The sequence below is a fragment of the Carassius gibelio genome, chromosome A14 (assembly GCF_023724105.1).
Source record: "Carassius gibelio isolate Cgi1373 ecotype wild population from Czech Republic chromosome A14, carGib1.2-hapl.c, whole genome shotgun sequence".
Taxonomy (NCBI): Eukaryota; Metazoa; Chordata; class Actinopteri; order Cypriniformes; family Cyprinidae; genus Carassius; species Carassius gibelio.
In genome coordinates this window covers 13,648,807-13,665,706 of record NC_068384.1, presented here as the reverse complement: position 1 = coordinate 13,665,706, position 16,900 = coordinate 13,648,807, and the positions used below count along the sequence as shown (strand labels likewise).

General features: G+C 36.4%; 1 protein-coding gene across 1 annotated transcript in view; it reads left to right on the top strand.

Moving 5' to 3' along the window:
* Nucleotides 1-3,253: 3,253 nt before the first annotated feature.
* The window catches only part of LOC128026965 (A disintegrin and metalloproteinase with thrombospondin motifs 2-like), a 117,591-nt gene continuing 103,944 nt past the window's right edge, over nucleotides 3,254-16,900 (top strand). Inside the window, exons 1-2 of the mRNA XM_052614267.1 lie at nucleotides 3,254-3,434; nucleotides 5,337-5,728. Of these exons, the coding sequence (XP_052470227.1) occupies nucleotides 3,350-3,434; nucleotides 5,337-5,728 (477 nt within the window). The 5' untranslated portion in view covers nucleotides 3,254-3,349. The remainder of the gene's footprint in view (nucleotides 3,435-5,336; nucleotides 5,729-16,900) is intronic.

Genomic DNA, 16,900 nt, shown 5'->3' with positions numbered 1-16,900 from the left:
GAACGACAAAGGTGGTTTCTTCCAGACAGGATTTATACCTAATCACAATACCGAGACAGCACTAGTTACAGTATAGTCAATGACTCATTATTGTCCTGATGGATCTCTTTGCCTCAAGATCTCAGTGCAGTGTTCAAAACATTGTCCTAACTGTCTGTAAATGGATTCCCAATCTAAAAAAAAAAAAACTTTTACAGAAGTTTGGAAACTTTTTGAATGTTCAAGCTTAATTATGACATCCCTCAAGGTTTTGTTTTAGAGATATTACTCATTTACTTGTTCTATAACTTCATGACATGGATATTTGCATGCATTATTTTAGCTTTTATTACTTTATTAATATGAAACTGAAATGTTTATCTGCTGCTAAGAATGGTCTAGATTTTATGAAAGCTTGTTTAAAAAAAAAAAAAAAAAAAAATATATATATATATATATATATATATATATATATATATATATATATATATATATATATATATTGTGTAACAAACATAAATTGGATAAACACTCACAATTCATTATTTTTTATTTTTTATTTTTATTTTGGAATCTGTGGCAGCAAAGATATCAACAACAAAAACAAAACAGAACTTTGAGATGTAAACTTTTGCGGGAATTGCAGGAATAAATTGTGACAAAAAGTTCATGGTAGAAATGGGCTTCTATTAGATTTTCTCTATTCTCTGATTTCTCTGATCTAATAAATTCAAGTTAATTTCATAGCTCTTGACAATTTTTTTAAATAAAAAATAATAATGTTGAACACATCAGCTCCATTTTTATTTAATTTTCCATTTAATTGAATTTGCCATTTAATCTAGTTATTTGATAATATATGTGCACAGATTCACAAAAAGTTCTGAGCACTTACTGGGACTTGAGGTACACAATGAGGCAATGAAAGAGCAAGATAATTTACAATATAACTTATACACTGATTATCAATAACTCCAGCTTTTTACTAGCATGCTCACAGAGACGTGTTCATGTAAGGCAAAAAAATACTGTGTGATGTTTACATGATTGCGAGCGATAATGGTGAAAAGCGAGAGGGAAAGATCAAGTGTATCGACCCTCAAACCATCAGACGTCTCTTTATGGGGAAACATGATACACACTGATAGAATTCCCACACATCTCCTTCCTCAAAGTGAACACACTTTTGTATTCCTCTTAACTGGGCTTGATAAAAATCTTCAGCATTAAGGGAATTTCACTGCCACAGAGTTATGTGCTTGATAATTACACTATGGCTCTCTGGCACTGACCTCTTTGTATATGTCTGGAACGAGCAGGGTTTTCACATCAGAATGGCCATTTAGAATCTGTTGCCTATGTTGTTTTGTTCTCATTATTGACTGTAATGAGACAATAAATATATTAATGACAATGAATTGTCATGGAATTTCCTTCTGACTTTTGTTTTTTGAGCACACGTAGCAGAGTCCACAGCTATTTGTATTAGCATTCTGCATGAGATCCTTTTGACCTGGTGGATTTGTATCTCATTTGGTATTGAGACCTTGTTCAAACTTTTCATGAATGTAACACTTATCTTGTTATTATATATTTTTCAAATGTTACAATGTGCATGCAATTAGCTCTTAAAGGAATAGTTCCTCCAAAAATAAAAAAATAAAAATAGCTGAAAATGTACAAAGTCTCATCAGACCACCCTAGATGAGTTTGTTTCTTCATTGGAGCAAATTTGAAGAAAATTAATTTGATGTGAATGGGCGCTGTCAGAATGAGAACAGCTTGTAGAAACATCCCAATAATCCACAAGTAAAAACGATATATATATTTCTGTGCAGTAACAGCTTATGAATGTTTCCAAGTACTTTTATCAATACTGTTGCATTGATAGCATTGATTAATCAAAATTGTCAAGCAGGTTTTTAATGAGTATGTTAGATTAATTCTGACACTTTCTAAACCTGATGCTCAGGAGTTTAACCTTTCAAGAGCAAAATAAAATCTATCCCATAACTCATTAGGTATGTTAATACATGCAAACGAATGGATGCCATGTGTTTGACCCTATCAAGGACATTCTCTGTCCACGTCTCAGAAAGACTATCTGCTCATCTCCCTCTTTAGAACAATTCTATTCCTGATATATATTCTCTAGAAATTACACTAAGAATACTTACTGAAATTATGCTAAATTCAGTTCTGCAAACTGCATGCTCTAACTGCCTCTTTATTTTCAATATCATCTTACCATCCATAGAAAAATATTATTATAAGGAAACATTTTTATATCTGAGGATAATAGGCATATATCTAATTCTCAGTGACATCCTCTTACATTTCATTATATCAAGTACAGCTCAAGAACTGAATAGTCATTCAGAACAGCACTGATTGGTTTAGTAACAAATTTCACTCAGAAATTGCTAGTAAATTTTTCTATATAATTACTAAGAAACAAGTAAAACATTAAATTAAACGTGAACATTTTCCAAATGCACTAAAATAGCATTATCAGGTAAACCATACTATAATATTTTAGTTTACAAAAATAAATAAATAAATAAATAAATAAAATAAATAAACTATCACCTTTCTCATTAAAAATAGATTTGTGGCCATCTCAACCGTTTGAGGCTCATAATAAAATATGATATTTATAATGTTGTGTGTAATATTTTATACATGTGTGGATGGCACTGTTGTTCTTCCATTGTAAAAAAATAATTAATATTAATGATCAAAATAATTGTAGTAAGATTAACACGTCTGGTTTGGTGTTGATGAAGTGGTGCTTGAGTCTACCTGTGACTAGTGTTGAATAAGTGACAGTCTGTGTGCGTGTTCAGGGGGGCGCTATTGCTTTATATGAAGATGCTGTGACTGAATGTGATCAAGCCCTGCAAAAAGTTTGAGCAGGTCGTTAGGAATACAACCTCACACAATAATTTTATTTGTAAAAGTTCTAGACGTGAAGCAGCGACTATTTAAAATTTAGCAGTCGCTCACACGTGCAGTTTGAAGTCCTCCAAATTTGATTAGATTCGAAATATCAATATTTATATTGCAGCGATGCCAGAAATGATTCTGCATCCCATTGTCGCTCCGCACTGTGTAGAGCTCGTGCGCGCTCAGTTGGCGCGCATTCAGGTGTTAACAGAGAAACCTAGTAAGAGTGTGTATGTGAGGTGGGAGAGGGTGTGTGTATGAGAGAGAGAGAGAGAGGGAGAGAGAGAGACGCGCTCTCTCCTAGTGCACTTTGCAGTAAGTTGCGGGCGGCTGTTGCTGGCGTGGCGGTTGCTGGTCGCGCAGGGAACTTTAACACGCTGGATCCCAAAGTCCGTCTCTCTCACCTGCGCAGTTCGGAGCTGCCATGGATTTCGCAGCCGGATTTACTATCCTAATCACACTGCCGATCTTTCTGCAGACGAATGGCCTTTATATCTCCAGTAGCATAGGTACGTGCGGCTGCCTTTACCTATTTACACTTCCATCCCATTGCAAGATGTCCTGCCCGGTACCACCCCAGTGCGCCCCAGACCTAGATTTTTGCGCACTGCCCCCCTATCCCTGTGTGAAAGAAACTTGTGGGACTGGCTTTTTAAATTTTAAATAATAAAAAAATATTTTTATTTATTCTCTGGAGCTTTAGGAAATATAAACAGCCGTAGCGTTCCCGTGTGCTGTGTCATTACTATTTGTTTTGAGTGTGGTTGTTTCACATGCTGCTGAAATTAATTGTCAGCTCTGGTGTGGTGGAAATGTTTTGGGTGTTTTGTTATTGTTGTTGTTGTTGTTGTTTTGACTTGCGTGTGCGATCTTTGACGGACGCTCTGGCAATATCGATCTTTCTGATTGCGGAAGTACCGCAGGATATAATAATATTAATAATAATAATAATAATAATAATAAAATGTCCCATTCTGTTCTCATAATTTGGGAACGTTTAATCAAAACGTGCGTTTTGCTTATGGAAACTAAAATAAAAGCTCTGAAACTGAACTTTTGATTTTGGAAGAGACATATTTGAAGGTTGTTTATGCTACAACTTTCAGTTTGCTGGTGACTTGTAATGGTTATTTGTAAATAAGAGATTGTATTAAATGTGCAGTAAGTGCTCTCTTCAGAGATGCACATGCAGAGCTCAGCATCACTTTGAACTGACATATTGGCCGTGTCTCAAAACCTAGCGAGCTATCTACCTAGACAGCATTGTTGGGCACCATAGGTGTTTGCAACATTTTTGAGGGACATGGGTAATTGGAACATTTTTGAGAATAATTGTTAGGCATTGTAAGTGTGGGCATTTTAGGTGAGTGGAGGATTTTTTAGCATCATAGGTGTGTGCAGCATTATTGTGCATCAGTTGCATGTATAGGCATCATAGGTGTGTGAAAATATTTTGTGCAGCAGGTGCATTAATTGTTATAAATAATGAAAGATGTGTGCAGAATATTTGAAAATTATATGTAAGTGAAGCATTTTTAAGCATTATAGGTATGTGCAGAATTTTTGCATCAGTTGCACTATAGGGTATCATGGGAGTTTGCATTATATGAGCATCATATGATTGTGCATCAGGTGAATTAAATATTATTGTGTAATATAGGTGCATGTGGAACTTTTGGGTTCAGGTATGTGCAGAACTTTTGGTTAGACAGTATTTTGGATATTAAGGGTGCATGCAATATTTTTGCGAATGCATGGAACATTTCTGAGCATCAGAGGTGTGTTGGAAATCAGCTGAACTGAATGCAGGCTGAACTGACTAAATGCTCCTGTGATGCTAAAAATGCTGCCTTGGTAGGTTGCTCATTAGGTATTGAGACACTCATTTAGCATGAGTGATTTTCTGAGATAATTTAAGTCAATTACTTTTGTTTTTCCCCTACGTGAGCCTGTTTTTGTGTTTCTTCTTGATATATTTCAATATTGTAAATACGTCTATCATGCATCTGGCTGCACATTGTGAATGACACATTTTATTTATCTTAGTACATAGGCAGATAATAGATATAGACACAGAACAACACACATTTCATAAAGTTTCACACAGTCTGTGCAAAAACAGTCATCATTAAATCTGGAAATGATGGTGTCAAACAAGTGTAAATGTGTTTCTTCACCCGGACATGTCTGACCCATTGCTTCTCATGTGCATTTACTTGCTGCATGGAAAGGAATGTGCATTTCAAGTGTCCACAAAAAGACATCTAAATTGAAATTTAATGAGAAGAAACATTGTTTCTGCAAACCATCACATGAAAGTCACCAGCCGGGTGACATTCATTATAGATGCTGATGCATTACAACCAATGTGTTCTGTCTGACTGACAATCTTTGTGTGTAACTCAATGCAGATTCCCTGCAGCATGTTCTGGGGGACTATGGATTGGTGAAGCCAGTTCTTACTGATGCAGAAGGGCGTTTTCTGTCCCATGTGGTATCGGTTGGTCCAGCAGTGGGGCAGATCCGTAGGCGCTGGAGAAGAGAGGTGGCATCGGCCGACCACGCCCACCATGAGTCGGGAAGAGGCACGCCTGAGCGACTGTACTACAATGTCACCGTCTTCGGCCGGGAGTTTCACCTGCGACTGCAGCGTAATACGCGCCTGGTGGCCCCCGGAGCCAAGATGGAGTGGCAGGAATCTGATGGCGCTCATTCCAAGCATTTGAAGAGCGACTGCATGTATGTTGGTGACATTACGGACATACAGGGAGCCTCCGTAGCTATAAGTAACTGCGACGGCCTGGTAAGTGTCTACATTGACCTTCATTTTGTGCGGTGTCCAGTATGTCTGCTTAATTCACACAAACCCTTCATGAATCTAATCAATACCATTAAAAATTGCTATAATCTACAAAAACAATTGAGTGTTTTTGTGGAGTTATCAAATATATATATATATATATATATATATATATATATATATATATATATATATATATAATTATTATTATTATTTTTTTATTTTTTATTTTTTTAATGCATTTTAAGGTGTTCTTAAATTGTTTACCTCATGTATGGGATACCAGATCTGACATTTGGATGGTTCACCCAAAAATTTCAATTTGCTGAATATTTGTTCAACTTCATGCCATCCAAGATGTAGATGAGTTCATTAGAACCAATGGATCCTTTGCAGTGAATGGGTGACGTCCAGTCCAGTCCAGTCCAAACATCTGATAAAAACATCACAATAATCCATACGTAATCCACACGACTTCAGTCCATCAATAAATGGGTAACACTTTAGAATAAGGTTCCATTAGTTAATGTTAGTTAACTACTTTCGTTAACATGAACTAAGCAAGAACTATCCTTCTACAGCATTTATAAGTCTTAGTTCATGTTAATTTCAACATTTACTAATGCATTATTTAAATCAAAAGTTGTGCTTGTTAACATTAGTTAATGCACTGTGAATTACCATGAACTAACAATGAATAACTGCATTTTCATTAACTAACATTAACGAAGATGAATAAATACAGTAATAAATGTATTATTCATTGTTTGTTCATGTTAATTAATACATTAACTAACATTAACTAATGGAACCTTATTCTAAAGTGTTACCAATAAATGTTTTATGAAATGAAAAGCTGCATATTTGTCATTAAAAAAATCCATCAAGAACTTTTTTTTAACTTTAAACTTCAAACCTTCAAACTTAAAAGTTCTCAATTCAAAAAATTGCTTCCTCCAGTACAAAAGTAATCTCCTCTGAATCAGGAGAGAAATATGCACAGATCAAAACAGATCAGATCTAAATAAATACTTTTTTTAATCAGCTGTTTGAACTCTCATTCTGACGGCACCCATTCACTACAGAGAATCCATTGGTGAGCAAGTGATGTAATGCAAAATTTCTTCAAATCTGTTCTAATGAAAAAACAAATTTTTGTATGGCCTGAGAGTTTCCTGCAAAGTTTCATTTTTTGGTAAACGTTTCCTTCAAGGGATGTGACTCTGTAATGAGGGTCCTGCTAAAGTCCTTTATGGTTGTAGCCTAAATTTTTGTCTTGTGCCTTGAGTATTTTTAAAGTTAGCCATGAAGCGACCTAAAACCATCTTCCTCTTCAACAAACTACTGAAATGTTCTCTTAGTTCATGCAGTAGTCATAGATTTTATGAGTATCCAAGGATATTCCTTATACAAGCTGAAAGTCAAATAAATAGTTGATTGGTAAAGTGTGCTTTGTGACTTGTGTGTACTGAGATCTGTGTTTATGGCAGTGACAGATGTGAGGATTGGAGCAGAGGTCTCTTGTTAATTACTGGAGGTTTTTTTCTTTACTCAAATAAAACTATAATTGTAAACAGGCTCAGATGAGAAGTTCAGAGAGTCTGTCAGAGATCATGAGATCCATACGCCCCCTGTGGCTGACATCTTTATACAACAAGAAAGAGAGTAAGAACATAAATAGAGTGAAGAAACTTCATAAACAGATTAAACTATGAGGTCAAATAGATGATGTAGAAATGAATTACATAGTACCAGTGAGGGCACTGCTGTCTGCTCCGTTGGTCTCTTAGAATATACTGGTAGAAGCACAAATAGCCCTTGTGGAAAAAAGTGCACTTCATTTTATTGATTGTAAAACATTAGCTACACACACACACTTAAAAATGATAATTATAATGATATATTAATTAGACATTGTTACTGTCAAAATACAGTATGTAGACTGAAGTACTGTATGATCCATTTAGGATTATATTTAATAGGCAAAATAGATTGTTACAGAGTTAGTTTCAATGAACTTTTATTGTTATTTTTAGTATTGCAAATTCTTGCATGTAAGTATATCCAGCGATTAATTTAAAATATATTTGAATTGCAATGTTGTAAAAATTGCACTTAAACACAATCAAGTTGTCTATGAAGTATGAACTCTGAAAATATTATGACAAAAAACCTAGAATAGCAGTTGGTATGTATGTCTCTTGTATGTTTAATTTGCTTGTTTGTGTGTGTTGTAGATTTTCATTGCTCTTTATATCATAACCTGTATAAATGCCCCATATGAAGAGATTAGAGGCATTTCTGTATAGACTGTGTTTGTTTGTGTGTTTATGTGCTTGTGCACAGATATGTCCACACTTGTGTAAGTTTGTTTGTGTATGCACGTTCAAGTGGGCAGAGTGCCCACAGGATTAAACCCAGTCTTCATGCTGTCCTTCATCTTCAAACACTCAGGGTCATCCAGGGCTTCAGCCGTGGGCATCTTGCATATAGAACAGACTCAGGAACCCCATTTCCTCTGAGGGCGATACTCCTCAACAGAGAGAATAAATACAACCTTATAGCTTCATGCCTCTGGATATTTCAGAAATTTGTTTGTAGAGAAGAGCTTTTGTAAACGTGATTATGTTGCAGAATGAAGAGTGGCCGTGCTAATGGCAGTGTACTTCGAGCGCATTTTCAGTGTTTTTGGGGTAGCTCAGTATATTCAGAGAGACATATAGTGGAGGCTTCATTTTATTCATTTTTAACCTGAAGTTACACCCTGATTCACATGTATTCGGAAGCTTGTTTTTGGTTTTCATGTTCCAATCAGGTTTTTGTAGTGGCAAGCACTCAGAATCTTCTATATAATGCTTTTTAACGAGACAGGAAAGCTGCCAGATGGAAGTAGGTAGACACTGTGGCAGTAACCACTTGTTGTTCAAGAAACACGTGGAAAGTCATTGTTCCATTTCTTCAGAATATCTGGAACTGCAAGAAATCAAAACATCTGCTCATCGAGCAAGAGGTCACGTAGGATGAAGAGAAATTCACTTAGGTTTTCACCAAAACCATATTTTTCAACAAATCAGAGGTTTACAAGGTTTCAATGTGTCAGAGGTGGGATGTATCCATGATAATCAGAGGGTCTGGTTTAGTAAGGCAGAACTGAGAATTCTTTGTACATACATACATAATTCTTGGTGCATACACATCTGTTTTATTGTGGGGCATGGCCCGATGTTGCAGGTTACACTGGCACTACAGAGACTCAAGGGAAAAGTTTTTATTGTTTTTACAAGCTAGAAAAATGAAACCTGTCTACTCATGGGATGATGAGGTGCTATTTTCTAATATAGAAAATCAAAGCAACAAAAGGCAGTGACTCTCTTTATATATGTTTTTAAAAGCTGACAAAACAGATTATTTGAATGTCAGTGTGACTGGTCCTCTTTTGGGTTTGTATGATTAATTAAATGAATACAATCAAGTTGGTCATGCAAATTTGCATTACTGACCAACAGAAAACTGCTTGGTTTGAAAGTGCTATTGACAGTTTATATATATATAGTGTTTGATCTGGATTATAAAACACAGGGTTTTGTGATTCCAGTCACAGAAAATATTATATGGCTTCAAAAGTTTTGAAAAATGTTATTTGACTTTTTTTTGGTACTTTTTTCGGAGCTCAGCAGCTGTGGTCACTATGAACTGTGAAGATTGTTCAAAATATTGAATTGTTTATTTCACAGAAGAAAGAAAGTCATATGGGTTTGGAACAACATGAGGGTGAGTAAATGATGACAGGAATTTCATTTTTGGCAGAACCGTTTGTTTAATATTCACTACTTTCTGTTTTTTTTTTTTGTCCATAGTCTTGGTGGTGAGCCAGTTGGCATCTTTTAACTGCAACTTAACGAACAGCTAACTTTCACAGGACAGCATTCAGAGAACCGATAGGAAAGTGCAAACAGACAGGTGAAAGACACCACCACACACCCTGGGGAAGCTTGCGCTCGTAATATGGCCAGATTAATAAAGACCGAGACAGTGTTGAGCAGCTGAGCAGGATCAGAAAAGACATGCCATGGATGGTGAAAGACAAGGCCAAGGCTAAGAAAACAAACAGGCAGGGGAGGAGAGGTGTATTGAAGACGAATTATGCTGTCGCCACATTGGTTTCCATACACAAGCAGGCCAGCACACTTCTTCCCTGGGGGGACAGTCTTTTATATGGGTGTGCTGAAGAGTGGCCAAGGCCTAATCCTTTCACACACTTCACTGCCGATGCAATTATACTCTTTCCTCTTTTCATCTCTTGGGGCGAATCTGCATCCAGCAGTGCTCTCATACCATCAATCAGACCCTCTGCCCATCATCATAGTGTGCATTGCTGACGTTAGTTGACAGCAGCATCAGCACCAAAAGGCAAAGCTGTTCACTAGATTCAGTCATCTTTGACTTTACTCACAGAGCCACAGTATCTCCACTCTGTCTTTTGGTTGGTCTGCCAGTCTGTTTATTTATCTGCAACACCTTTATATTCAAAATAAAGGACTTTCAATTAATTTGTTGCTGCAAATAACAGCGTGAACTCCTTTTAGATATGGTTATTGGCTTTTGTCAAATGCAATACCACTATAGCTCCATTTGATACCTTAGGACCTGTTGAAAGAGCTAATTTTTTCCTTAACACTTCCAACATAACTAAGGCAGCGTGTCTAATTTTGATGAGGTGATGAATAGAGTCCCACGAGGAACATTAGCACTCCGTTCGCCTTACATGTTGTGGAACATCTGTTTCACTTGCTTCACTTTTACTCGCGGTTGGCTTGAAGTTCTGAGGCATTACTTGATCTCATCCAGCTAATCTCATTCCTGTAGTTTAAAAGGGGTCCGCTTCAGGCTTAAACCATTTCAAGTTCCATAAGTGCCACAGAGCTATTAAATAACACTTGTAACAACTCAACAGAGTCAGTTGGTCATTTTAAGAGTTGATGATCCGGTAATGACACAGGTGGTTAAGTCTGAAAACACTGTAGGCCAGTTACTTCATTTCTCAAGCAAAAAGCACTAGTGTCACCATGGATATAACTGTGATGGTAAGCTGAGTTAGCGGAGCTGAAGTGCCATTTATTTCTGAGTATAATCATTATATACATTTTCTGCTGAGAAGCCGTTATTGACCCTTTTTGTTCGAATTTGTGTGAATTGGCTTGTGCTGGGCTTGAACGAACAAGAGATTACGCTATGATTACAGACTCCGTCCTGCAATGTGGCTCTCAAACGCACAATTACTCAATCAAGAGGCTTTTATCAGCCAGTCAGCAGCTCAGCGCGAGGGCAGGAATGTTTCTCATAACCTGCAATTACCAATTCCTACTGACTGCAATTCAGCAGCCATTTCACAGTTTGTGCACTGAACACATAAAAAAAGACAAGGGACTTCCCTTTGGTACTACATGAGGAAATTCCACATGAGCAAAGACATTACGTAGATGCAATTTTAATAGCAGAAGATTTCTGTCTGTTTCAGCATTACCATCTGTATTTCTTTGACATCAGCCATGGCAATGGTTTGTTGGTTTGATTCCCCAGGAACACATGAACTGAGTAAAAAAAAACTTTGTGTAAAATGTGTCTGCTATATATTCTTTATTAGAATGTATAGACATAAAATTGAAATCGCTGGAATGACAAGAACAGAAATTACACAAAGTGATGTTGCAGTACACTGGATATTAAATATAACAATTGCCCAAGTGCTCAGCTTCTGCTTTAAAGTCTATTATGGGAGTTTTATATTCTTTCATTAAATTAAAGCAACATCACGCAGACAAGAGTGCAGTTGTTCCAACAGCATAATTGTCATGAAGTTGCAAATGGCTGTTGTTATTGAGTCTGTGCTAGTTTACCAAATTAAAGCTGCTTTTTCTTCCTAAACTAAGGATTAACAAGTATGGAGAGTCATGAAAATTGTGTCACAAAGGTGTCAGAAACACAGTGTTACTGACACACACACACATATGCGCACATGCACACACACTAAAACAAAGGTATCAAAATCACATCTTTTGAGGTGTTTGACCTGATTTAGCCCTTTCTGTTCCGGAATAGATGACCAGTGTGTCTCACCTAATATCCATGGGCGCTGATGCTTAGCGCAGACCATTTAGCAGCTTGTTTACCTGGAGCTCCTGAGAGTCTTCTTCTGTTTGGAGGTGTAATTGGTGCAGTTTTATAAGTAGCAAAACAGGATGATATCACCCTTGTTTTTTTTACGCATTTACACCTCCAGGCTTCCAGATGCTGATGTGTTTCATTTGTTTTTGTTATTGATGGAGTAAAAACAGTTTGTTTTGGTATGGATCATGATTGAAATGTTTACATTTTTTGGTTGTGACTGACTTAAACTTTACTCTCTTATTAATACACAGTAAAATCAGCCCATCAACCCTAAAAGTGGTGATTTATCTGTCTGTCTGTCCGACTGTCTATCTGAATCCAAAATTTGTAATCATTGCATTTTCACTTTTCACTTTTAACTGGAGTTTTGAAGTAGAGTAACTTATAAAACATATTACATATCCCCAAATATGTACGCACAGTCCAAATATGTTAATACATATGTTTTTTCCTGTAATGAAATGAATTTGGGCAGAAGTTAAGCGTCAGAACATTGTCCCAATGCAATCCATTCTTATGATGCAAGACAAAGCTTTCTTACCTGACAAAGACCCCATTCAAAATATTTTTCTAGTTATAATTCCTGTAACATGCTTTGCATCAAACAATTGTTTACAGAAGCATTAGAGATCACAAGTAATTTCTGATGCCTTAGTTTATTTTCAGTTCAGATCGTCCCATGAGTCCAAGCTCCAAGAGTTTTTCAAAGCAATGAATTCTAGTATAATGAAAGCATTTCACTGCTGCAAAGTCCACCTTTACCTTACTAGCATGAATTTGCATGGTGGTCCAAACTAGTTTATGATAGTTAGTATTGGTTTGGTGCTGGTTTAGATCAAAGAGGGTCTGTCAAACCTGGAGAAATCTATCAGTTAGCATTCCCATCCATTTAAATGACGGTTGTTAACTACAGTACCTAAAGCTTGGTCTAATTGATGAACCAGAACAAATTGGAGTGGCCTATTTCTTTATAGTGAAGCTAATCGCTGAAGGAATAGGCTAGTTATTCTAGGAAACACATCACATAATAGACGTTTCAGCAGGATGATTGGATTTTCTTCAATAAAAAACTCCCGACATTAAAACATGACTATTTGAGAGTATGTGTATCTTCCATGCGCTTTTGCTCAGGCAACGTGCTAATCATCATGCTTGCTGCTTTATGTTCCTCTTCCATGGCGAGTGAAGAATCTCACTCCATGGGTTCCTGCTGTGGTGAGATCTGTTGCCTCTCATGTTCCTGTGCTATTTTTCACAATCTCTCTGCTAAAAAGATGGCTTCACTTGTCTGTTTTCCAGTTATTCATTCCTTATCACTCTTGCATTCAATCTCCTTCACCTTTGTTTTGTTTGCTTCTTAAGATAGAAGCAGGTTGCATAAGAAAAATCTAGATGCTACAACACCGGCCCAGCCACCCAGAAGCATTTCGAGGTTAAGTGCCTTGTTCCAGTGATGATAGGGCCTTCCAAATATCTTTCCAGTTCATGCCTCCAACTCTACACTTTGGTGAGGTAATGCCACATAGTCTGTTTGCTGTAGTAACCTCATAGGCGGTGCTCATGTGCATCATCCTGAATCATATAATCTTTACAGATACTTGCAAAAGATGGGAAGTGCAACATTGCAAGCATGCATAAGTGCTTTGTGTTCATAACAGAGTTATTATAGTTAAAGTCACCCTATTATGCCGTTTTTAAGGTTCCTGATATTGTTTTGGGAGTCTCCTGCAAAAAGTTTACATGCATGCAAGGTCAAAAAAACACTTTGCTTTTTTGAAATTATGCATTTAATATCACCTAATTTGTTCAAAGCAGTTCTAAGATTCAGTGTCTCTAAGATTCAGTGCCCTCCTTTCCTGCTCTGATTGATCAGATGTCCTTATCTGTTCTGATTGGTCTACCATGTACAGCGCACGTCTGAAACAGTACGCCCATTATCAATAGTTTTGTTTTTCTATGTTGTGATTCAGTGGAGCCAGATAGTCTTAATAAACTGGGCACCAAGGCAAAGACTAATAAAGAAAGAAAAACTTTTTAAAAATTTAGATGAAAAAAAATTAAAAAATAAATCATCAAACAAACAAAAATCATTAAACAAAAAAACTCATTCAGACTATTAATAAAAAAACGATAATTGTATCTCAGTTATACTAAAACTTCCATGAAAATGTAAAGAAGTGATTTTACATGTAAGAAAGATAATAAGTGTTGCATTCATGGGTTCAATTTATTTGGAGATGCTGTTAAGGCAGTAATAATCATGACTGTTTCTTTAATTGTTATTAAATGGATTGGTTAAAAAACAATTGGAACATTCGTCATAATATTTTGTGTTCCACAGAAGAAAAAAAAATACAGGTTTGGAACAGCATTAGAATGAGTAAATGATGACAGAATATTAGTTTTTGGTGAACTGTCCCTTTAAGAACTTAAAGCCTGATTTTGACCTGTCCTTTCCAAGCCTATATTATACATGTGCTGTAAGGACACGCTAATTTGTTGTTCATGTATGGTCTGACTGGATTCAGTTGATTGAATGTTTTGTGGAGACCTAGGCATTTGTGTTTGAAAGAAATAGGATGTGACATGTCCCCTCTGATTGTCTTTTTCCTCATGTGTGACAGCATGTTACCTGCATTGCTCTAGATTACCAAGCAAAAGCTCTTTCTTTGCTCAATATTGTATTTTCTGCCTCTTCCTCTCTCAGTCTCCCCTTTGGTAACCCCACCGTCTCCCTGCTCGGGGGCTCGATCTGTAGGCTGTAACATCAGATGACTGATGCTGTCTTAAGTCATTCTGTGAGCGCGTCTATCCATCCCTGCCTTAAGACTCAATGAATTTCTATGGCCATCTGAGGCTCTAATGTGCCGCTGATGGGAAGAACCATGTATTTGCCAGAAATAAGTTTCTTAAATTATTACAGCACAGTCTGTTTTAAATGAATTTGATAGGGTGAGGAGGTGTTGGATTCATACTGACACTGTGTAATTTGTGCCTGGGGTGAGGCAGATGGCATATGCACAGCTTGTAAGCGGCATTTAACAGATAGATTTACACCACTACTGTCCTAATAAGCATAATAAGATCAAAGCTCCTCCACATAATGCTGTATTCTGTTAGGAGGATTGCAAGAATGAGCTGTTATCCTCCAAATAAAGCTCTTATCCTTTGAGCCAGAGCACCCATGAATTGTGGGTCCCCTGTTTTGCTTGGCCAGCATTCATTTGAGCCGTTTTAAAACATGATCAGATGTCCTGTCGTGGGAATGCTGTTTAGCATGAATTGTTGTGGATTTCAGGCTGCATTTGGAACTCGCCATGCTGGAACAGGAGTGATCTGAGAAACTTGGCAAAGAGGTCAAAAATCCAGCCGAGTCACAAGCTGTTGCTACTGGAATGTTACCTTCTTGTGTGGGAAATTACAGGAGACCATTTATTATCTGTGGTTCTTCAACTGTGATTACTTTTGACCCTGAGGACAGGTTCATAAAACACACTTTTTTTCTCACTCTCACTAGTTTATAATGAGTTTATTTAATTTGTCTACTGAAAGTGTAAATCCATTACTACAGATTTTGTCATTTTTATCTCTTTTTTTTCTGAAAGTTGTGAAATTTTCTGCTATAGCTTTATTTCTACCACATCGCAAATTATTCATTCTGTCAAGGAAAACACATTTGAAGGGGTTTTGAAATTGAATGGGCTGTTCACTTTCTTGCTAAGACTACCTTCATAATTAATATTTAGTTTTTTTATTTTACATGCAGATATAAATATTTTCATCTTTTGCATAATTTAACAAAAATTCAGCTTGACTGAAAATAATGCAGCAACAACAACAATTATTTGTAAAATTATAATGGTTAAAATGTTTTTTTTTATATTAAATATAATATTTAGATTCTCAAAGTTTTACAATATATACATTTTATTAATATTATTGTTTTGCATATTCATAGTTTAAGACTGAAAGTATGGGTCTGGGAAAAGCAAAAACTAATCATAATTTTTTGTGTGTGTGTGTGTGATCAGAAATCATTCTAATATGCAGATTTTCTTTGCTCAAGAAATATTTCTTATTTTTCAGGATTCTTTTATGAATAGAAAATTTCAAAGAACAGTATTATTTTTTTATTTTTTTATTTTTTTAAATGTAACAGTATAAATAACTTAACTGTCACTTTCCTATCAATATAATGTATCCTTGCTGAATTTAAAGTATTAATTCTTTCTAAAAATCTATCTGACCCTAAACTTTCAAGCAATAGTGAATATACACTCTGTTGTAGCAAAATCAGCAAAATCAGCAGACAAATTCACCACAGCACTTAAGTCATCAAAAAGATGTGTTTAGAACAAAATACAGGTCTCAGCATTATAAGCCAAGATGAGCTGGAAATATAAAAGACTTAATTTGCCAAAAGCACTGATGTTCACATTGAGATGTTATTTATTTGGTTCGCACTGTCATCAGGTGTTGAGTTCATCCTGCAGACTTTCACATCAGTTTCCAATCAAACCTGGCTGTCTCAAATGACATGAGCATCACTTTGCCTTACCTTAATTGATGCCCTAAAGAAATGTTGATGGCCAATAGGACATACTCAGGACAGCTGATTGTAGTCTTTGACATAAGTGCAAACAGTAAACTCAAGATTGAGGAGAAAGTCATTATTTACAAGCTGCCTGCCCCCTGTGCTTTTGAACTTGATGTATCACTGATGTATTCATTGATGTATTGTATCCAATAGCACGTCCCATGCACTCTGGGATATTTGGCCTATAGTATCTGCTGCTGCAGAGCCTCAACATCAAGGTCGTGTTTGTATGTGACCCTGTTTTGAAAGCTGAATCTGAAGATGGCATGTGAGGGCTGCGGTAGAAGTGGTGAGGGGTAATCTAGTTAAGGAGGTTAACTATGAGAAATGACCAGGCTTGTGTGCACTGTTTTGACACTTTTTCCTCTTCGCAGCTGCAGCTTTGATGTATCGCGGTAATTCAGTGTTTC